Genomic DNA, 23,199 nt, shown 5'->3' with positions numbered 1-23,199 from the left:
TTATAGCTTATAATCAGTTCATTAAAGAAAGAGTACCACTTTTTCTCACAGTGCATTTCTACATGCTGAACTCACCACAAAATCTCTATAGAACATATACGATGCAAAGATCATCTCTCTCTGTTAGACCCCGAAAAGACTCAATAAACAAATATAAACAAATTAAGATGTATTTGGCATGGCTGACCCATTTCAATGACCAAGAAATGCAATTTGGAGCCTGAACTTTGGCAAGGGAGGTCTCAACTGGAGTTGCAATTAACCGGCTCAGTAAGCTTATGCAGGTAAAGTGCCTCTGAGCCTTGTTTTCTTGATCTTTAAAATAGAAATATTGATACACACCTCCTATGACATGTATGAGAAGTTAAAGAATGAGTCTAAAATGTTTTAATGTGACTCCTACTACATCAGAGCTCTAGTAAGTACTAAGTTCTCCTCTACAACAAAAAGCACCACAATCTCCACATTTTTGCCCACCTAAGATGTAGTGTCATCCTCTAGGGAATCTTCCGAACCCAGGGACCAAACCCAGGTCTCCTGCATTGCAGGCAGATTTTTTACTGTCTGAGCCACCGGGAAGCCTAAGAATACTAGAATGAATAGCCCATTCCTTCTCCAGGGCAACTTCCTGGCCCAGAAATCAAACTGGGGTCTCTGCATTGCAGGTGGATTCTTTACCAGCTGAGCCACCAGGGACTCATCGGAAAAGTTCCTGATGCTGGGAAAGACTGAGGACAGAAGGAGAAGAGGGCATCAGAGGAGGAGAAGGCTGGACAGCATCACCGATGCAATGAACTTGGACAAACTCTGGGAGATGGTGAGGGACAGGGAGGCCTGGCATGCTGTAGTCCACGGGATCACAAAGAGTTGGACACGACTGGGCGACTGAACAACACGATGTAGTGTGAATATAAAGACAACCGTCTGAGCGGGAGTGCCCCTCCTGCTGGACAGCACACCCATGGCTGCTTTGTTTGTTCTGAAGACACTGACCTGGGAGAGAGGGCATTCTTTGGCTAATGTGCTCTGATTCATCTCTTTAAGCAATTCCTTTAAGGCATTGCGGACCGTGGCATGGTTCCACTGCTCTGCAGGCAAGTCTTCCAACTTCGAACAACTGGAAAACAGAGGAAGAATGAATGACATGCAAACCCTAATAGTGCAGAGTACAGCAGTCACCCCCACTCCCCATCCTGTAAAGCATAAGGAGAACCATCAAAGAACAGGGTCGAACCTGGGCTCGAAATGAGGGGAAGGGAGTAAAACTGCTTCTCTAGGGCCTCAGCAGAGCCCATCATGGCCTCTTTCAGTTGGCTATCACACTAGCCTGAGAAAAACAGTCATTTTGCAGATAAAGAAATGCCAATTTTTAAAAATATGATTTTTCCAGCCTGCTGATATGAAATGGCCTGGCAGTGTGATTACAAACTTCTGCAACTTAAATTTAATTATTTGACATTCCTAAGGTTAATGTAACATAAGCTTCATCAGATTTGAAGGCCTATTTTCACTTTCACCCTTAACCCTCACAGAACAATCTAGAGATGTTACTTACCTAACCAGAAAATAACTAAAGACATTAAAGTATTCCTAGACAAGGACAGGAATAGTAGGTCCCTATTAAAGTACAAATTCTCTGAAAGGGGGTAAATTCAAAACCTATAGAGGAAAGGACAATATAAGGGATATGACTTGCAGGCACTTTACAACACAAGGCACTGCAGAGAACCTCTAGATTCTTTAGCGGTATACTTTGTCTTGAGTGCTGTATCTGAAAAAAAGGAACCATTCCCAGAACTTCTGCAGGCTACCAGAAAGGAAAGCAAAAGACATCCAGTGCCAGCGCCCTCTGGGTAAGCAGGCTACCCAGGCACCCAACTCACCCCTCAAACACAAGCCTGAAACAGCAGAGGTGTTGATTCTTCAAGTATTATGTACTAAGCATTTAACCAGACATTTAACCAGAGGGCTCATTAAATTAGGGGCTTTGGAAAGTGTCCCTTTACAGGCTGCAGATTTTTAATGATTTATCAAGCTCCCCCTAGGTTACCACTTCACTGCTTCTGAAAACAAAACATAAAACAGTTGGAATGTGGACTATAAAGATGCCTGGTGAAGGGCCCCCTTCCCCTCCTCTTCGTCTTCCTTTTTATCCCTTTTCATTTCATCCGATGTCAAGAAATTAACAAAGACAGGATGAGCTGATCTCTGCAGCGAGTCTATGATCAACGGAGCAGCTCCGAGAGTAAGGAAGGGCAGATGTTCAGAGACACCCACCTTTGTAATTGGATTTTCAACGTCACGACGTGATAGACATCTTGCAGCATGTCGGCCACTGTCGCGTCGGGTGCATCTGTCACATAACTGAGAGGGAGAGGGTTCCACCTCCCCAGCTTGATTATTCCTGCACAGGGAAGAAAAACATAATAAACACATAGCTGCTATTTATTAAACCCTCCCATTGTTTGTTCAATGTTAAGAAGGTCATCCAATAGCCAACATTCAAGGCCCACTCAGATATTTTACAACCCCGTGCAATAGCCTATTTCTCTCTGGCTGACAATCGAGTTAACTATACAGGAAGATGAGAATGAAAGGATGAGGTTTAATCATGGACAATCCGTTTTTTTTATGTTTTCCTGTTTCTTAAATTACTTAGAAAACCATACGGACACTTCCTTCCCCCAAAGTCTTATTTCACAGTCTAACTTAAGACTGATGCTAAATATACCGAACTGCTGATTTCATAGACAAAAAAAAAAAAAAAAGCAAGTCTTAAGTAAATATAAGATTCAGTTTTGAATTGTACAAGAAAATTCCTGTGTGTGGGCTCAGCACACACACAGTCACATCCTGGTTGTGGTGCGAACCCCAGTGTGAATAGCATTTGGAGCTGAAGAAGCAATGAGAATCCACTTCTAAATTCACGTTTCACCAGGCGGAGGGCTTGTGTTCCACAGCACAATGACCGACCACAGACCAGAAATAGCAGAGATGCCGTCAACTTTCTTTTTTCCCCCTTTGATCGTTCCTCACTTTGTTTACATTGACAGTGGTACCCTTCCCCTGTGCTCCATATGGTAAACGCTCGTGACAACGGACAGAATAAAAATCCTGGTCAGACCTGGACAGAGTCACAGGACAGCTTCAGCAAGGCATGGTGAAAATGCTAGGCTATGCACAAGATGGACCTTCTCTGGAGCACAGGGAACCCGTAACACTGATAACAAAATATAAAGAGAAACCCATTTCACAAACAACACAGAAAAACAAACATTTTATTTGTATGGTACAAAAAAGTCCAAAGGTCCCCTAGATGTCAAAAACTACCACACATCCCAAACAGCTATGCTTCAGTGATAGACGAGGAACAGCATTTTATTTTTATTTTTGGCAACACAGGTGAGTTCCAACTACATTGTTCTTTCAAAAAATATATTTTATCATCAAAGAGAGATAACACCTGTATACCCAAGTAAACCTTTAAAAGCTTCATAAGATGGTGCTTTATAGCTATGGGGTAAAATTCCAATCATAGGAAATGAACTTTCTGGTCAGGGCACGTCCTGTCCAAGATGAAATCAATGAATGCGCAATGCTTGACATAATGCTTGAAAACAGGGAATAAACAGAACAAAAATATTAAAATGATGCACTGTTTCAGTATTAAGATTTAACAATCTGGTGCTGAATATGCTGCAGTATAAATAGTGCCTGGACTCAGATCCAATAAAGTAACACAGCTCTCATTCATAGTACCGTATGTCTCCAGTTCTGGCTCCTTAAGTCATATTTCACTTGCCAAGAAAAGCTGTTTTCTTGTGGGGATAGTTTTCCTAACATTCTCTCTCATGACAATGAAAAGTGCACAGCACACAGCATGGAGCAGTCATGAAATGAACATCCAGCGCCCACTGGACAGCCATCCACAGAGGCCATGTCTGCTTCCTTGCTTCCTCTACTGCTTCTGACTTTTGAAAGTACTAAAAAGATACCATGGGACATGTCTAACATATTTCCTTTAAAAAAAAAAAAAACCGCTCCACAGTTTTAAATTCCCTTCAAAAATCCATTATCATGATAGCCCATAAGTTGAGTATAACCTGTGTGTGCATGCTAAGTCGCTTCAGTTGTGTCTGACTCTTTGCAACCCTAAGGACTGGAGCCCGCCAGGTTCCTCTGTCCATGGAATTCTTTAGGCAAGAATACTGAAGTGGGTTGCTGAGCCCTCCTCCAGGGAATCTTCCTGAGCCAGAGACTGAACCCACATCTCTTGCATATTTCCTGCACTGGCTGGTGGGTTCTTTACCACTAACACTACCTGGGAAGCCTGAGTATAACCTGACTATCTCCTAAAGGTGGTATTTTGTTATAAGAGATTAGAGGGAGAAAAAATGAAGCCAGCAACTCCTAAACAAGTAGAAGACAACTGTGTGGGTCATTTGGTTACTAAGAATACAAAGGTAGCCAATGAATACGAAGCCAATGAATCCTGTAAACTGTGTCGTTGTTCATTCCTTTTCATTGTCGTGGAGTGTTCTGCTGCAAGTTTATACCACAATGCAGCCAGACACAACAGAATATCTCCTAATGCTTTTCATTTATATAAAATACAAGAACAAGCAAGACTCGTCTATAAGAAGAGAGGTCAGAATGTGCTTACCTCAAGAGAGCAGGGTCATGACTGGAAAGGGACATAAAGGGGATTTCTAGTTTCAGCTGGTTGTTGCATGTGTATAAAAACTGTCAAAATCCATGTAACTGAACACCTAATATGCCTACATTTTATTGTGTTTAATTATACCTCAATTTTTTACAAAAGTAGAGGGGGAGGACTCTCTACAGGAAATGATAGACAATCACTCTATTGAAATTATTCATCTCCATTTAGATGAATTCTCTCCCTACCTTGATGAGCCGGAAGGAGACTTGTTTGGGCTGGAATTAGACACATACAGGTGTCTTCACCACTTAATGCCTTCACAGAGAGCAGCTGCTACAGGTTGGTTTCTACATCTTGGAAGAGAGCTGTTGACACACGCTATTTTCAGGCAATGGGAAGTGGTGTGTGCTTTTCTTTTTCACACCATATTGACTAACCTGCACCTAGAAGTCATGCTCTTTGCTTAACTACCTGCCAGAGTTTGCAGTGCGAGAAGTGCTAGGACCGCCATGTCCAGAGGCTGCTCTCTTCCATCCTGACAGGGACTTGGAGCAACTCTTCTTAATAAGCCTTTCCTCCAAACGAGGTCTTGTCTAAAGTATTAACCCTCTTTGGAAATACCTTCCTGAGATACAGTCCTCCTTCCTTGGTATAAAACAAACAGAAATATTACTTGGGCTGGTATCAAGTGTTAATTGAGGAAACTGAATTGGTTTTCTTTTTAATTAATTTTTAATTGAAGGATAATTGCTTTATAGTACTGTGTTGGCTTTTACCAAACATCAACATCAATCAGCCATAGGTTTACCCATGTCCCCTCCCACTTGAACATGCCTCCCACCTCCCTTGCCTGAGGAAATCAAATTGGGAAACAGACACCATAATGACAAAGAACTCCAGCTTCCAAGTCAAACTGCTGCTGCTCATATTCCGGCTCCTGTACCTACTAACCATGATAGCAAGTTCCATCATTTCCCCATACCTCAATCCTCTCATCTGTAAAATGGAACAATAAAAATACTGACCTCACATGAATATTGTGTGACTGAACATAGCGCCCTTAGTACAGAGCTTTGTTGTATGTGTTAGTTGCTCAGTTATGTCCAACTCATTATGACCCCATGGACTGTAGCCCACCAGGCTCCTCTGTCCATAGAATTCTCCAGGCACAAATACAGAAGCGGGTTGCCATTCCCTTCTCCAGGGAATCTTCCTGACCCACGGATCAAACCCATGTCTCCTTCATTGGCAGGTGGATTCTTTACCATCTGAACCACCAGAGAAGTCCCAATACAGAGCCTGGATATCATTAATTCCAACAATTAACAGTAATTATCTTGACACATTTATGCTTCCTAGGGTTTCCCAGGTGGAGCTAGTGGTAAAGAATCGGCCTGCAATGCAGTAGATGTAAGAGACATGGGTTCAATCTCTGGGTCGGGAAGATCCCCTGGAGGAGGTAATGGCCCACTCCAGTATTTGTGCCATGGACAAGAATCCCACGGAGAGAGGAGTCTGGTGGGCTATAGTCCATAGGGTCTCACAGAGTCAGAGACAACTGAATTGTCTTATCATGCATGTAATGCTCCCTAAAAGGCAAATATAGTTAATTTCAAAAATATTTACTCAAGAATGACTTCAATATCATTTAATCTTTAATTCAGGAAAGTGCCTACAAAAGGCCCTCATTATTTTAAATCACAAAGGAAGAGCATCCATCAATTATGTCCCTCCTTTTATCCCTGTTCCCTTGACGCTCCTCCCTGCTTATTCATTTCTTACAGCCTTATTCTGCAGTGTCACCTTCCTTTTACCTACAAGTAGGTTCAGATCTCTCCTACTTTAAAACTAACAAAAACAGTACAACAATCCTTTACCTCTCAGTGTCTCATTTTTTTTGTACCATCAAATGTACTGAAAGTGAACCTCTTTAATTTCTGCATCAGAACTTCACACCAGATATCTATTTTCAGCTCCTTTCATGAGGAAAGGGAGGTTAAGCAGGGCTGGGTTACCCTGAGTAACATCACTAGGAAATCAGAGATTCACTTCAAATACCCTGTGCTCATTCATCTTCGTAGCCTACAAGCCACACAGGTTCAAGTGTGAAGCACATCAGAAGAGAAGACTGGAAAGAGCTTGGTTCCAACTCTGGAAGGCCTGGATGCCCAACTCAGTAGCACACTGTACGGGTCAGAGGTCATAAGCAAGGCCTGGGGTCAGAGGTGAGGCCATGCCCAGTCCCCTCTGCTTGTCCGCTGTGAGCCTTTGGGCAAGTTGTTTAGTTAGTCTCTTCAAGACTCAGTTTCCACTATCTGTAAGATGGGGATAGTAACAATGCGTGCTCTTTAGGGTTGCCACCAGGCTTAAAATGAGAATGAGAATGTGGCAGTGGGATGGCACAGAGTAAGTGCCTAGTAAACATTAGAAGAAGATAGATCTTTGAATGTTCTTGGGTATAGATGTAACACCATCAAAGCAAAACTTTAGGACAATGAAGCTATACTGGATAGATGGATATGTATAACTGACTCACTTTGCTGTACACCTGAAACTAACACCAGTGTAAATCAACTAGACTCCAATATTAAAAAAAAAAAAAAACCTAGACTAGAATTCAGATGGACTAAAAGAAGGAAGTACTCTGGGGGAAAAAAAGAGCTGAAATAGTCCAGATAGGTGTATCTAATTATACCATAATAACCTCTTCCTGACTCCCTCTAAGGAGAGATACAGACCCCAAGAAATGCTTCAGTACAGTGAAGGAAGACAAAGCAAGAAGAGAGGGTATGTACCTACAGGGGATATCTGACTCACAGTGTTGGAGAAATCTCAACAAAAACAGTGTAAGTATACAAAATTTTCTAATGCTTATACTCCATGAGTAGGTTTTAAAGCCCCAGTCCAACACATGAGGAAAACTAATGATGATGAGATAGTACTAGACACATCCAGGGGGCGCTAGTGGTAAAGAATCTGCCTGCCAATGCAGGAGAGGCAAGACATACAAGTTCGATCCCTGAGTCGGGAAGATCCCCTGGGGTAAGAAATAGCACTCCATTCCAGTATTCTGGCCTGGAAAATTCTATGGGCAGGGGAGACTGGCAGGCTACAGTCCGTGGGGCTACAAAGAGTTGGACACAACTGAGCGACTGAGCACACACACACACACACACAGCCACAACAGACACACACACCCAGCCAGGCACACAGTATATGCTCAATAAATGGCAATTCCCAATTCTTTTCTGAGTATATATCACACTCTCACTTTGTCTGGAGTACTCATCCCATGCCTTCACTTCTGGAAATTGTATGCATTCTTCAAATTATGTACCAAGAATAATTCCAACTCTGGTCAATCCAGCCTGAAGCAATTCCTTTCTCTGTATATCTGCACAGTAAATACTCATGGTTGGTTTGTGTATCCTAGAAGGAGCTTATTTTATCACAATATCCCTTTATATTACAGTATACAATGAGTTGTGTTGTTGTTTTTTTTTTTCCCCAAACCATTAGAGTTCATCCTCAGAGAAGAGTACAGGGTCAGTATGACACCTGAAAATGAAGTGAAGATCAGAAAAGAGTGAGTTTTCAAGGACATCAGTGGATGACAGCCAGGACTAGGCTCCAGGCTTCATCTGACAAGTTTTCTACCTACTGGACTAATTCCCTTCCCACTCAGCTCTGCCCGTGTGTGCTGTGCCCCACCACACAGTTACACATGGGGCAAGGTCTTGACATTTAATGTTAAAAAAGGAACATATGAGATCAATAAGCAAACAGGTGTCAGGGCCTAAAAAGCCAGCTTCTCTGAGAAAAAAATCATCTCCCTCAACAGTGCCATTTCAGACATGAACACTGTTTCCCACAACATCTTTCCTGTTTCCAAAGAATTTATCATCTGCACACATTTACAAAATGCCTGGTGCTGAGGACTATTACATATGCAGTTTCAAGGTCTTTGAGTTGCAAATTATGGGCCTTTATTTGGGGGCTGAAATTCATACAGATGTTAACATGATTGAATTGAGCATAATATAAATAAAATTGTTTACATCCAGACAAATCTTTCACTGAAATGCAGAGAACCAATCCATTCTTCATGTGATGCCTTTAAACCAAATAACAAAATACAATTGCAGGTAAATTTCCCATTAGTGACATAAAATTAGGTTGCAAATGGAAGTGATTTTTGTCTAAAATTAAAAAGATGCAATAATGGAAACCAGTTTTTTATTCTCTCAATGCAGTGTTTCTGCCAAAGAGTGAACATATCACAAAAAGAAATATCAATACTTGGCTTGTGTTCATTTGTATTTGTTATTTTTGTCAGTTTATAACCTGTCTTAAAGATACCAAATACTCTTCTCAGTAAATGCATAATTCATATCACTAGCATTATTTAACTATGTGAAAACAAGTGTGGTGATAATATACATTAGAGTTAATCAATATTTGACTCAAGTTTTTAGAAAGTTGATCACTTCTGAGGATAATACAATATAATCAATAAAACATCAGAAGGGTTTACGTTAAGCACTAGTTATTCGTTCATTTAACAAACTTTTCTTTTGCATCTCCAGCATAAGTTACTAAGGTGAAAACATAACCCAATACACATTACCCCTGTAATTATGGAGCTCACAGTTGAGTAGAGTAGCTTATTATTGCTAAACACATACCTAAGTGAAACCATTCTTCAAATACACCAAAATGACAGTTTTACCCCCGTACCTCAAACATAAGAAATGTTTATTTCATGAACGCCTGCAGCAGATCGCCTATAAAGTACAAGAGAATAATTCTCACAGTCTGCAGTGGCATAGAGGTAGATGCTGATGAAACAGATATATATTGGGTGTATTGAAAAATAAAGCCTACAAATCAATCAGTGAGACAGATACAGAAACCCAGCAAGATATCAGCTGTATTCTTATAGAACAGCTTGATGAACAATTTTCTTTTATTCTAGGTACATTTTACCATTAATTTTCAAACAAAATGAAAATTCAGCCTGGGAAAAAAATGAAACATTAGCTTTAATATCTAAAGGCTAAGGTTTACATATTTCATAAGTCCCTGAAAAGATCTCAGCAAAAGTGTATCAATACAAAACCCCAGCCTCAGAGTAACGAAGCCCTGGGGCTTCTGGTTGGCAGTATTATTTCCACAATACACCAAATGCTGATGAAGCCCCTTTTAAAAATAGGAGAACTCATGACATTGATTGCATCTGTTTATCCTCCTCAGAGTGGCTCTGTCCCTGTGCTATAGCATGTAATTTTCTGTTGTTCAGCTAAGCTTTGTTAAAGAAATTAAAAACTGTCTATCCTATATAATAAGAACATAGAATTATTTATCCATAAATCAGTTCACAGGAAATCACTACCCAGCAGTATATAATAACTCAGCCTGTGTTTCTAACCTGTGGCCTGACTGTGGTATATCATCAAATTGTAGCAGCATAAAGGCATAAATTGTAGTTATTATTGTTAAAACTGTGGTAGGAATGACTTTTCAATGAGGAAAGAGAAAAAAAGGCAAAACAAAAATGGTTTTTGAAATGTACACATTTTCCTTTTGAATACATAGCTTAGCAGTACCCCAGTACAACTTAGTGAAACTCTCCTACACTTTCAGCTTTGATTTTAAAGACTATCCATATTTCAGATGTCTTGCATTGAGGTAAAAGTAAATGGTAAATGAAATAGCATTCTTTCAGAATTTCTTACATTTTTCAAGTACCATTACAACTTACACAAATTAATGAAATCTCAGAACATACTTATCTGGGAACCTGCAATACACTTAATCCTGAATTTATAACAATACAAAAATATATATAGGACAAAAATAGATATTTTGGCAATTGAGTATAAATACCAAGACTGCACTGGTTAAATGAATTTATCTAAAAATACATACACACACAAACATACTCACAGAGAAAGCTCTGCCTGTAACAATTCAAATACTATTGACAAAAACAAAAAAGGTAGATTTTTACTCTTTAGAACATTAACTTTAACCTTAAATCATATCTGTATAAAGAGAAATGATCATCAGGAATATTATTAGTATTGAAAACCTGAAATATGAATTTTTAGAGCACTTTCTGAACAAACAGTGATACAGAGCTGTCTGCCAGTCTTTTCTTGAGCTGACTACCCCCTTACATTACAAAAATGTTCTACTTTAAAAAATACGTACAGTACCATTTCGTGCCTTGTAATTCTATACATGGTTTTTACATTTTGCAGCATAAAGATTTTGTCTCATGTAATAGATGCTGCTTCACATTTGGGAAACGTTATGCTATAACCCTGACTTTTATTAGATTATTTAATATAAGCACTAAGTAACTAGACTAAATTAATAAAGACCCTATGAAAAAAAAAAACAGACAGAGAGAACAAAATTATTCCGCAAATTAAATAAAACTTTCTGAAGTTGGTATTTTAGAAACCTTTATTTAATTTTCAAAATTCCGATTCTTCTGAAAAACAGCCAGAATATTGGTCAGGATATGAAAAAAATATGGTTGGTGTTTAGTTATTTATTTCATAAGAATGCCATTTAAAACTATTACATGGGGAATAGGACAAATGAGAAAGAAAAGCGTTATGAGAAATTATTTGGGATCAGTTCTGAGCTTCTGCCACTGAATAAAACTATTGCATCTGGTATATATTTTCTTATTATTGTTCTCAGTTTAATCATTATCTGAAAGAGTTCAGAATCAAATGATTAATTTTGGCAGGTAACACAAACAAACTTCTCCTCCTTTCTATTCAGAAATATATTTGCATAAAGAGATTTTTCCCCAGTGTTTGTCCTCCTAAAGTATCTTCAATAATCAAACACACAGGGGAAAATGTATATATTCTTTTAAACATGTTTGGCTATATTCTAGCAGATGTTATTCATAGATTATGTTTAGCTGGTGTTTCTGCATCCTTTGGGGTAAGAAGTCTGTCCACTGAAGATCTAAGAATACCATTACAAACATATTCCCCATCTTAATTTATTACATGTATTCTTTTCTGATAGAAGCTCAAATGTTGCAACAAGTTTTACTGAGGACCTAGTTTTCCAGGTACCATGTCACTGAGCTCAACACCCTTGGAAATTCTATAGACTATATGCTCCCAATTATATATTCCAGAATTGTCCTTCAGGCATATTCTGTTTCCTATAATTTAAGGTTACATAATATCTGATTTTAAGGGCAATATTATGAGGGCATGTTGATTATCAAAGAAAACATTGCCACATAATAGGAAGGCAAAAGTATACTCATTTATGTTCTACATTTATTCATGTTCCAACTAACTTGATTTCACAGTAATTTGTTAAGAAACTATAAGACATGGAAGCAAATATGGCTATAACGATTACAAAATGGCAACTAGTTTGGAGGTTTTTTCTTTGGTATAAATTCCTGGGGCGTTCTTTAAGAACATTTTAATAATTTTTACTTTCAGTACATCTTCACATATATTCTACTGTTAAATCTAAAAATGTACATGGCTTCCTGGTTTCAGATATTTTATACTCAAAGAAGTTCTGATGGTACTTTGATTTCCATCTTTTGGAAATATCATACATAAAAGTGGCACACCAAACTTTTAAATATGGCACTACCATTCTCATGGCTATAACTTCTACAGAAGCCAAAGACCCAGTACATCTGAGGTGTGCTCTCAGCAGGTAACAGTTTCTTGAATTGAATAGAAGATAGATCTATAGTCACAACATGCCTGGTGATGAATCATGAAAATGGTCTATTTGAGCCCCCGTAAAATATTCAACCACATCAGAAAAATGCTATAGGAATCAACAGGCAACTGAACCATGGTAGAGATTTAGCATTTACTCCTGACAGGAAGTCTGGTTATCCCATGGTAGATGGGCGGAACAGTTACAGATGATCTGAAGAGTAGGGGAAGACCAAAAATGGATTTTTTTTTTTCCTCCCTCTTCCCAGAACTTTGTAGTTTAGTAAAGATTGTGCTATTGAAAGTGGTCATATTAAGCAAATAGCTAGAGCATTCAAGGTCAAGCTCACCCTGAGAGCAGCTATGGGCCTACCCGGGCTTGCAGAACAGAAGCTCCAGGGTAGATCTTTGTAAGTGCTGGGAATGAGCCATGTTTGGGAAGCACAGCCCAGGTGTCTGGTAAAAATAAGAAGCTAGAGCATGGAAAAGATCAAGCCACTGATCCTCCTCAAAAGAAGGGCAGGAGACCAAGAGATTCTCAGATTCCTTTTTTCCAACTCACTAGCAAATGTTAAAGAGGATAAGCAAAGAGAAAGGAGAAAGTGCTGGAGTATGAGAAGGAAAATAGGGTTAGGAGTGCATTGTAATGAAGTTACAGTTCTCCTTAAGTTTGCAGGATTTGGCACAGGCTGGAGAGGTAATATTAACAACAGAAGAAAACAGTTTCCTGTATAGGCATAAACTCCAAAAACTTTTTACCTTACTTTGATTATGTGCTGCCAGAAGGCAAGGGCAGTGCCAGTTTAACTGTTTCATACAACCCCAACTACAGCCCTGTAAGCACGGGGATGCCTAAAATACAATGTGTGCGTGACAAACAAGAAAGCCACTGTATCTGAGAGAAGGCAAACTGGGAATCAGGACATCCAGGTCTGGTCCTAGAGCTGCCACTTGTTGGCTGTAGCTCTGCACCTATGAGCAACTCACTTAACCTCTCTGGACACCTCTTTTTTCTTCTATAAAATGGGGATTTAAAAGCAAAACCGGAATAAAACCACCACCAATAAAAAATCCCCTGCCTGACTCACAAAATGGTAATTATAATAACATGAGCTAAATGGCACTGAAAATTATAAAGTGCTGTATAAACATATGCTGGCATTCATGAATTGTGAGTTACCATAAAAGAGGTAAGCATAACATTTTTTTAGAATGTTTTTACTTAAGTAAAAACGTGAATCTCCTAAAATGTCACTGGCCAATATGGTAAGTCACCTGATATAGTCAAAAGCGCCTGGGCTTGGAAAGTGTCCTCTCAGTGACTGAGGCAAGTCACTTAATTTCCTTGAGCCTCCATCTTACCATCTTAAAAAAAAAAAAAGATTACTTATTTATTCATTTGGCTGCTCAGAGCCTTATCTGTGGCATGCGGGATCCTCAATCTTTGTTGTGGCCGAAATCTGAGAGCTATCAGGAACTGTATCTCACCCCCATCCTCTGCTGCAAAGCATCCCAGAGGCCCTCTGGACCTGTAAATACTTATCATCTCTATTCCTCACTGGACTGCAAGCCCCACAGATATGAGAGGGAAGGACGGAGGGAAGTGAGAAGGAAAAGGGAGGAAGGAGGAGGGAAGGGAGGAAGGAGGAGGGAAGGAAGGGAAATGGATGGGGAAGGAAGGGAGGAAAAAGGAAGAAAGCTAAATAGGGTAGGGGAAGGGAAGATGGAACAGCATCGGGGGAGGAAGAAAAGATGGACAGGGAGAAGGAAGGAGAAAGGAAGGAAGGAGGGAAAGGGAGGAGAGAGGGGAATTAAGCAATTTCCCCTCCTTAAAGATGTATTTGTACATGAACTAATGAAGAAGGGAAGGAGGGGAAGGGGGGAAGGAGATGGAAGGAGGGAGGGAAAGGGTAAAGGGAAGGGGACCTGCCACTCTGCCATGCCATGGGCAGTACTAGCTCACCTGTTAGGTTTAATTGATGTTTTCTACCCAGACTCCATCCCCTGGCTTTCTGTTAACCCCCAACACATAGAGAATTGAGCCCGCATACTCTTAGCACCCTGGACAGCCAGGAAGACAAGATATTCTAGACAGCTGCTGAAGCCACAGAGAAAGGCTTGAGGGGTTGAAACCCTCAAACCAAATCTTCTCAAGGAATCCATCCATTCCCAGAGACTTACTGATGGTCTCCCCCTTGCAGCTTTGGCACCCTAAATCAAAATACTGCCCAAAAACTTTAGAAGTCTAATAATGGTGGCTTTGATTACTGTCATTTTTAAAACACAACAAGCCTTCAAAACTGTGAAAATAAACTCAACATTGAATTGGTGGATTGATTTTTCTTTCATTAAAATTCTACTTTTCTTTTTTAAAAAAATGGCAAGCACCCAGCTTTTTGTTTCTCAGGGAGGGCTCATTTTTAAACTTTCAAAGTATAGTAAACAACTTCTAAATTCAGGATAATTGAAGGTCTGCCAGTTGGTGAGCAAAACAATGGCTTTCATATCAACCAAAAAAGGGAACATGGCTCAATCAGGATTTTTTTAACTGAATATCATTCTGCCAACTGCACTTACTAAAATAACAAAAGCTGCTGCCTACAGACTCCTAATGGACTACTACCTGAATAAATATGCTTGTTTTCATAATTTCCTTTACATTAAAATTATTAGCTAAGAGTGGCTTTCCCCAGGGATTATTTTATGTGAATGAAACACAACAACACAATTATTAGAAAAGTAAGACATGCTCAGATCAATTTTGCATCTCCATAGGACAAACAGAAGAAATATAATGCTGATATGCCTCCACAAATAAGTGATTTCCTCTCCTTAAAGATGTTTTTGTACATGAACTAAATCCCTAGCATAAGTAAATAAACCATCTAAGTAAATAAATCTAATTCAGGAAGTATTATTCTGAAAATTAAGAGCAAGGTGCTGAAGTTTCTAAATTATCTAATTATAAATAGTATGAAATTTCCTAGGAATCACTGATATACAAGACCCACAAAATATGAATAGATTTATTTTTATTCAGGGCATTAAAAAATCAAAGCTGGTAAGAAAGACAAGGAGAAGAAAAGGAGAAGGATTATATGAGAGTTAGTACTGTAAATTTCTGTTGTGTTCCATTAGAAACAAGGGACTAGGATAGCAAGTGGATTTTTAATTCAATCATTCTCAAAACAACTTGAGTGGTGTTTCATTTTAATTCTAATATCAGGTCACCATCAACTTCCCATCTCTAAATGGAAGGAAAGTCACAAATCTTAAAAACATAGTCAGGTCACTAAGTCAAATGTGGAAAAAAAAAGAAAAGATCAGCTTGTTTCAGTTTTTATTTTATTTTGTTGTTTTAACATGTATATTTATATGGGAGGAACATAAAAAATATTCACTACAAGACTGATTTTCCTCATGTCTAATCTTGGCTATGGTTTTTCCAGAAATCATGTATGGATGTGAGAGTTAGACTGTAAAGAAAGCTGAGTGCCAAAAAGTGATGCTTTTGAACTGTGGTGTTAGAGAAGACTCTTGAGAGTCCCATGGACTGCAAGGAAGTCCAACCAGTCCATCCTAAAGGAGATCAGTCCTAGGTGTTCACTGGAAGGACTGACTTTAAAGCTGAAACTCCAATACTTTGGCCACCTGATGCAAAGAGCTGACTCATTTGAAAAGACCCTGATGCTGGGAAAGATTGAGGGCAGGAGGAGAAGGGGACGACAGAGGATGAGATGGTTGGATGGCATCACCAACTCAATGGACATGAGTTTGGGTGAACCCCAGGAGTTGGTGATGGACAGGGAGGCCTGGCATGCTGCAGTCCATGGGGTTGCAAAAGTCAGACACGACTGAGCGACTGAACTGAACTGAATCTTTTACACTGATGAACAGCATGTATCTTCATAGGCCCAAATTTTTCTTTTAGGCTCATTTTAACTTGATCAGCAGTATATTATCAGGACTTCCCTGACAGTCCAGTGGTTAAGACTCTTTGCTCCCAATGCAGGGGACATGGTTAGGGAACTAAGACCTGCCTCCCCCAATCCAAAAAAAAAAAGGGAAAATAGTATATTGTCATATTCACTTTATAATGATTCACCAATAAACTGGACATTTATTTCATGTTTATCATGATATTGCTATGCTGCTATACTAGAAGAAGGTGGTTAACCAAGTTATCCAATATCACATTAAAATTAATTTGCATCAGCAACAAGAATATGTTCTGATAAAACACTTATCTATATCATTCATAATTCATTAAATTTACTTAAGTTAAAATACCCATGGACATTTATCAATTTGTGGTTTTTACACACTTGGAAACATTTCAGAACTTGCTGCAATCAATCAGTGATTATATATCTCATTCATCTGAATGCCTCAGCTGATGACTGGCACTCAGTACAGCCTCAAAAAAAAAAGGCTCACACAATATTATATTACTATATTACTGAAAAATCATTATATCTAAGAACTATGAATCCAAAAATGATTGCAAATTTCTTCCCCAATCACATCTATGTGACTATTAATTTTAGCATTCAATTTTCATTATTCCATGTAAAATAAAGAAATTAGAAATAAGAACTTTGTAATTCTTGTCCCTGCTACTGAATTACTTGACGGATGCTGAAGCTGAAACTGCAATACTTTGGCCACCTCATGTGACGAGTTGACTCACTGGAAAAGACTCTGATGCTGGGAAAGGTTGGGGGCGGGAGGAGAAGGGGACGACGGAGAATGAGATGGCTGGATGGCATCACCGACTCGATGGACATGAGTTTGAGTGAACTCCGGGAGTTGGTGATGGACAGGGAGGCCTGGCGTGCTGTGATTCATGGGGTCGCGGAGAGTCGGACACGACTGAGCGACTGAACTGAACTGAACTGAACTGAATTGCTTAATTACTCAAAATACTGGGCTGAGTGGTACACGTAATGATGCTTACAATAAGCCAGAATGAGACCTTAAAAACAAAATTTTTATTCATCCATGCATGTGCGCATGCTAAGTTGCTTCAGTTGTGTCTGACTTTTTGTGATTCTATGGACTGTAGCCTGCCAGGCTCCTCTGTCCATGGGCTTCTCCAGGCAGTAAAACTGGAGTGGATCACCAGGCCCTGTTTCAGGGGATCTTCCTGACTCAGGGACTGAACCTGCATCTCCTACAGCTCCTGCATTGCAGGTGGATTCTTTACCTTTGAGCCCCTGGGAAAGCCCTTATTCATCCATAAACTATCCCATGGGAAGCAAACCCATGGGAAGAACTTTTTATGGTATTTGGAACACAGCCATTTATCTCTCTGGTCTATTCAAGACAATGTAGACTATGTCAACCGTTTAGTATGTTTCCTGCTCCTCCAATGGCAAAAATTAATTTAAGTTATAAAATAACTTCAAAGGAAATATTGCTCACATTAAATATCCAGCAATTTTCAATGTGGGCTTGGTTTAGACAACTGACAAAATTGACTCTACTTTTTAAAACTCGTCATGCAACCCAAATCTGGAGATAGGACTCCAGGTTTTATTTTCCTGAACTTCCAGCCCCTATTTGGTCTTGCAAACCTTTTATTCTTTTCCCACAAAAATGCAATCATCAGTATCAAAATATTTTCTTAAAATCTACTCTAATAGAGTCATGAGAGATGTGTGATATTTCCATATTTGCTGTCTCTATTATCTTTTGGGAAGATAATTAATCTTTTACCCTGAGGCACTGAAAATAACTGTTGCAATAATCCCAAAACTCAATTGCCCAGAGTGAGTATCCCTAAACAAACATTCATTCTAGACAATTTAAGGTATTTGCTTTTGCAAATATAAGGCCTATAGATGTGTTTTACCAAATAATAATTTTTAAAAAGACAATAATATTTCACATACAGAATGCAGAGGAAAATGACTTTTCAAAGTCATGACAACACAAAGGAAAGTCAGGGTCCCATTGGTCTCTGGAAACTCCAAAGTTCCCGGGGAGTAGAAACCCAGTGAAAGTGAAGGAAATCATAAATGGCCAGGCCAGTCTGCTTCATCTACACTGAGAAACTGGCCAAGTATAACCTGACCATGGTTATTAGTGAAAATATCAACTCTGCTGCTAACTTATTTCCAGCAAATTAATTTCTATTTCAATGGGGAAGAAGATCTGGGTTCACACTAATCAGACCCAACTGGAAGGCCATATTAACAATTTGGCAGGTGCCTGAGGGCCATACCTAATCTGCATAAAATGGAGCAGATTGCAACCGCCCTCATCTTTTTTATTTTTAAACTGGTTTTTGAAGCTGAGCATACATAAAATTTCAGAGGGAGAGACAAGGAAATGGTAGTGCATACATTTTCCTTCATGTCTTTATTTTCACTCTTTTTGTACAAACCATCTTCCTGAATGACTATTTACTAAAGCAAAGATAACAAAATAAAAGGTGCTAGGAAAAGGAGTGGGTAGGCATCACAAATGCTTAAAAAAAAAAAGTCATATCTTGTAATAGATCTTCACATCTCACAGTATAATTTTAAATCAGTTTGAACTTGAACTTAGTGTTTTTATATTTTGTAAAGGTGTGCTAAGTTGACATATACCCTGAATGTGGACAAGCTGCAGCTAGCAGAGATTCCAAGCCTAATAATTATTTGTAAACCTATGATCTAACAGAGAAAAACATTTTATTAAGTATCACCATTATCATCTCAACACTAGCTTCTGCTGCTCATAGAATAATTTAAAGTAACAGTGTTCTTTATATGCTAAGAATTTATAATCTAAGTCATTCAGTTCAAGACTGAGTGACTCTGAAAAATAACTCAGCAATAATGAATGGTAACATAAGCCACACAAAATTTAGAAAAGAAGAAACTCATAAAGGTAAGTATATGAGATAACTTTTTAATGGCGTTCATGTAGACATGGGAGTCAAAGAGAAAGAAAGCCATCATGGAAAAATTCGGTTTCTGTTTTAGAAAGACATGGAGAAAGTTGCTTAGCAGAGTACTGAAGAGCCCAAGGATGTTACAAGAAAAGTAGCTCCACCACAGAGAATTTACAACTTAAGTATATTCCATACCTCAACAAGATGGTGGAAGAAGTAAAGAAGGACTGGTAGTTTTGAGGGAGAAGATAAGAGGATCCTGAAGTTGCTTCACAGGGCAGTAAGAAGCCACTGGACAACATCAAGAAATGATAGAGAAATACCGATCTATCAATATCAACAAAAAGCAGACACAAGCTTCCCTAGAGCTACAAAATCTAGGTCATAAGAGGATGCTGCATAATCCGGGGTCATACAGAACTAAACAAGACTGCTGCAGTCTAAAGGAAAAAGGAGAATGAATGCTGGCAACCTTGGAAGGAATGATAGGCTCTGAAGACAGGCAAAGTACAGAAAGACAGGTGTGGTATCAAGTTAGAAGTAATGGATTAGAATCAGAAGACCAAGTCACTTGCCTCTCTGTCTCCTTGCCTGTAAACAAGACCATAACGACCGTCACCTCAAAGGTTGAGAGCATTTAATGAAGTAACATGAGTTCAGGTTCTCTGTAAATTCTAAGCTGCTAACCAAATATAAGCTGCCAATTGTTACTGAAGTTACCAAGAGTAAGTAGGCTGACAGAGAGTTTTAAATGATTGATTTTTTATTTAGAAATCTGGAAGAAGGAAGACAAGGTTTCCTTGGACAGTGAGTGAGAGTGAAACTCCTAAACAGCCAAACGTTCTAACAAATTGAGTTTGAAGTGGTGATGAATAGCCAGTCTTTGAACTTTTAAAAACAAAAATATAAAAAAATATAAAAAAAAGGTTTAACCAAGTGAAAAAAAAATCATATCTGACCAGGTAAACACATACAACTATGGACTCATGGGAGTAGAGATCATCTTGCCATTTCCTGTACCTGGAGGACAAAATTCCAGATGATTGCAAAACCCACATATATAAGTACTTACTATGAGCTGAACACTTTCTCACTGTATTAATTTTCACAAAAATCCTATGACATAGACATGAGAGGCTCCAATTTATCCTAAGCTAAACAACTTGCTTAATATAAGGCTTCCCTCATAGCTCAGTTGGTAAAGAATCCACCTGCCATGCACCACATAATGGTGCACCTGCATGCTTTAGTCACTAAGTCATGTATGACTCCTTGCGACCCCATGGACTGTAGCCCACCAGGATCCTCTGTCCATGGGCCTTCCCAGGCAAGAATACTGGAGTGGATTACCATTTTCTCCTTCAGGGGATCTTCCCAACCCAGGGATCGAATCTGCGTCTCCTGAAATTGCAGGTGGATTCTTTACCACTGAGCCACCTGGGAAGCCCCCCATATCATGGCATCTCTTACCCTTTGGAGAACTCCTGTTTAGCCTTTAAAATCCAACTCCAACAATATCCCCAGATGGAATAGCACTTTTCCTATTACCCTCAAGATAATGAATCTCACTATGCTGGTATTTATTTATGAGGTAAATTACTAAATAATTCACGTAATATCCTCTTTCCCCACTAAACTGTAGTCTACTCCATGGAGCTTCATCTTAGTCATCCTTGTAGCTGTAGCATTGAGCTAAGTACCTTGCACAAAACAGACATCCAATAAATATGTACTAAATGAAACAATGAAATTTAAAGACTTCCAATTCCCACCAAGGAACTTAATCCCAAGTATTTTTTTATCAACCACCTTTATTCGTTGATTGAGGGTCAATTATGAGTCAAGTAGAAATGCTCTAGATGTCTTACATCAATACATTCGTACATTATATTATTTAATCCTCAAGTTATTCCCATAAAGTAAGAATTATCCCCATTTTGGGATTCCCTGGTGGCGCCAGTGGTAAAGAACTCACCTGCCAATGCAGAAGACATAAGAGATGTGGGCCTGATCCCTAGGTCAGGAAGATGCCCTGAAGAAGGGCATGGCAACCCACTCCGGTAATCTTGCCTGGAGAATCCCACAAAAGAGGAGCCTGGTGGGCTACAGTCCATGGGGTTGCAAAGACTCAGACATGACTGAAGTGACTTAGCATGCACATATCCTCATTTCACAGATTAAGAAATAGTAGTAGGAAAAGGTTAAGCCACTTAAAGGCACACAGCTCCTAATAATAATGATATAATAATAATATCATGAATTAAGTGTCTATTTTGTAGAAAGCACAGGGCTAAGATTTAACATATATTACTTCCTTCAATCTTCTCAACAAATCAATAAAGTATATGTTATCATCACATAGGCTTCCCTGGGGGCTTAGAGGGTAAAGAATCTGCCTGCAATGCAAGAGATGTGGGTTAGTCATTGGGTCAGGATGATCCCTTGGAGAACCCAGTCCAGTATTCTTACCTGGAGAATTCCATGGACAGAGGAACCTGGCAGGCTACAGCCTATGGGGTCACAACGAATTGGACACAACTCAGTAATTAACACTTTCATATTCACTTATCATCACATTTTGCAGATGAGAACACCAGGGGACAAAAAATTTAAGTAGTTTCCCAAGATTACTAACAAACATCATAAACACTACTTAAAGTCAAGTTTTTATGACTCCAAAGCCCACATTCTTTCCATTATATAAGACCCTTTCCACAATATTATGTTGCCTAAATCTTTCTATTTTATGTACTCATGATAAGCACTTGAGAGAAAATAAATCTCTAATAGAGTATTTAAACCTAAACTGGTCACATTTAATAAACCAGTCAGTTAGAATTAAAAATAATATACATATGCAAACAAAAAGAGGTAGAGGGATATAGGACTGATTCAATGAACTGAATCAGTTGTATTTTATTTGACCCAAAATAACATACATCACTGGTGAACACTAAAAAGTTAATATTCTCTTCCAAATGCAGCATTAAAATTTTTCACTTATGTGTTTAAACATTTATGGAGTGTTTACTGAAGTACTAGAATAGAAGCACAAGGTAGTCACCCAGATAGGCATGGTGCCTACACTCATGAAATTTAAGTCTATTAGGTCTAACCAATAAGCAAAGACAGTATTAAATATTCAACAAATGTTAAGCACAAAGTGTTCATAACACTTTGGAGAATCCCAAAGACAGGGGAGCCTGGTAGGCTGCCATCTATGGGGTCGCACAGAGTTGGACACGACTGAAGTGACTCAGCAGCAGCAGCAGCAGCAAGCACAAAGTAACAGGATGCTATGAGAAATAATAATCAGGGGAAATGGCTCAAGAAATAAAAAGGCAAGTTTTCATCAAAGTGTGATGAAAAATAGGGTACTGAGCAAAAGTGAGGGAAAGAATGTATATGGTGATAAAGCAGGAAAGATCTGGCTTAAGCTTACTTAAAGAAGGTCCCTGTGGCTGGGAGCAGAATGGGAGGAATAAGCGGTTAAGGATGGAGGCCAGGACAGATTAGAAAGAGTTTTGCAGGTCACAGTGAGTATTTGAATTTTACTCTAAATTAAACAACAACAACAAATAAACAGAGAACAGTTTTAGGCAGATGAATAGCATTATTCAGTTTTTTTATTTAAGCTATCACTTGGGCTGGGAGTGGGGTGGAGGGATGAGGCCAGGGGGAAGTGCTGGGATCTTGAGCTGAAATGGATCAGAAGGGAAAGGCAAAGAAGCCAGTTTGGAGGCTATTGCAACACGTTAGGTGAGAAGGGATGGTAGACTGGACCAGGTGAAAGCAGTGGAAATGGAAAAAATTAAAAATTTACAAATCTTCTCAAACCAATATAACTGAGCTTCTTGGCACTGAAACACACATACACACAAATACCAATTATATTAAGAACATGAAAAAGTGCTGAGAATATACTCTTTCCTAAG

At 39.0% G+C, this 23,199-nt stretch overlaps 1 protein-coding gene across 1 annotated transcript in view; it reads right to left on the bottom strand.

The window, feature by feature from the left end:
• SATB2 (SATB homeobox 2) overlaps window positions 1-23,199 on the bottom strand; it is a 202,570-nt gene that overhangs the window by 122,782 nt on the left and 56,589 nt on the right. Inside the window, exons 4-5 of the mRNA XM_055398427.2 lie at window positions 2,278-2,404; window positions 994-1,117 (exon numbers count right to left, since the gene is read on the bottom strand). Of these exons, the coding sequence (XP_055254402.1) occupies window positions 994-1,117; window positions 2,278-2,404 (251 nt within the window). The remainder of the gene's footprint in view (window positions 1-993; window positions 1,118-2,277; window positions 2,405-23,199) is intronic.

Source organism: Moschus berezovskii, chromosome 2, assembly GCF_049115385.1.
Source record: "Moschus berezovskii isolate FMDL1 chromosome 2, NW_MosBer_1.0, whole genome shotgun sequence".
NCBI lineage: Eukaryota > Metazoa > Chordata > Mammalia > Artiodactyla > Moschidae > Moschus > Moschus berezovskii.
The sequence above is the reverse complement of the archived record's forward strand: the minus strand, read 5'-3'. Positions and strand labels throughout refer to the sequence as shown.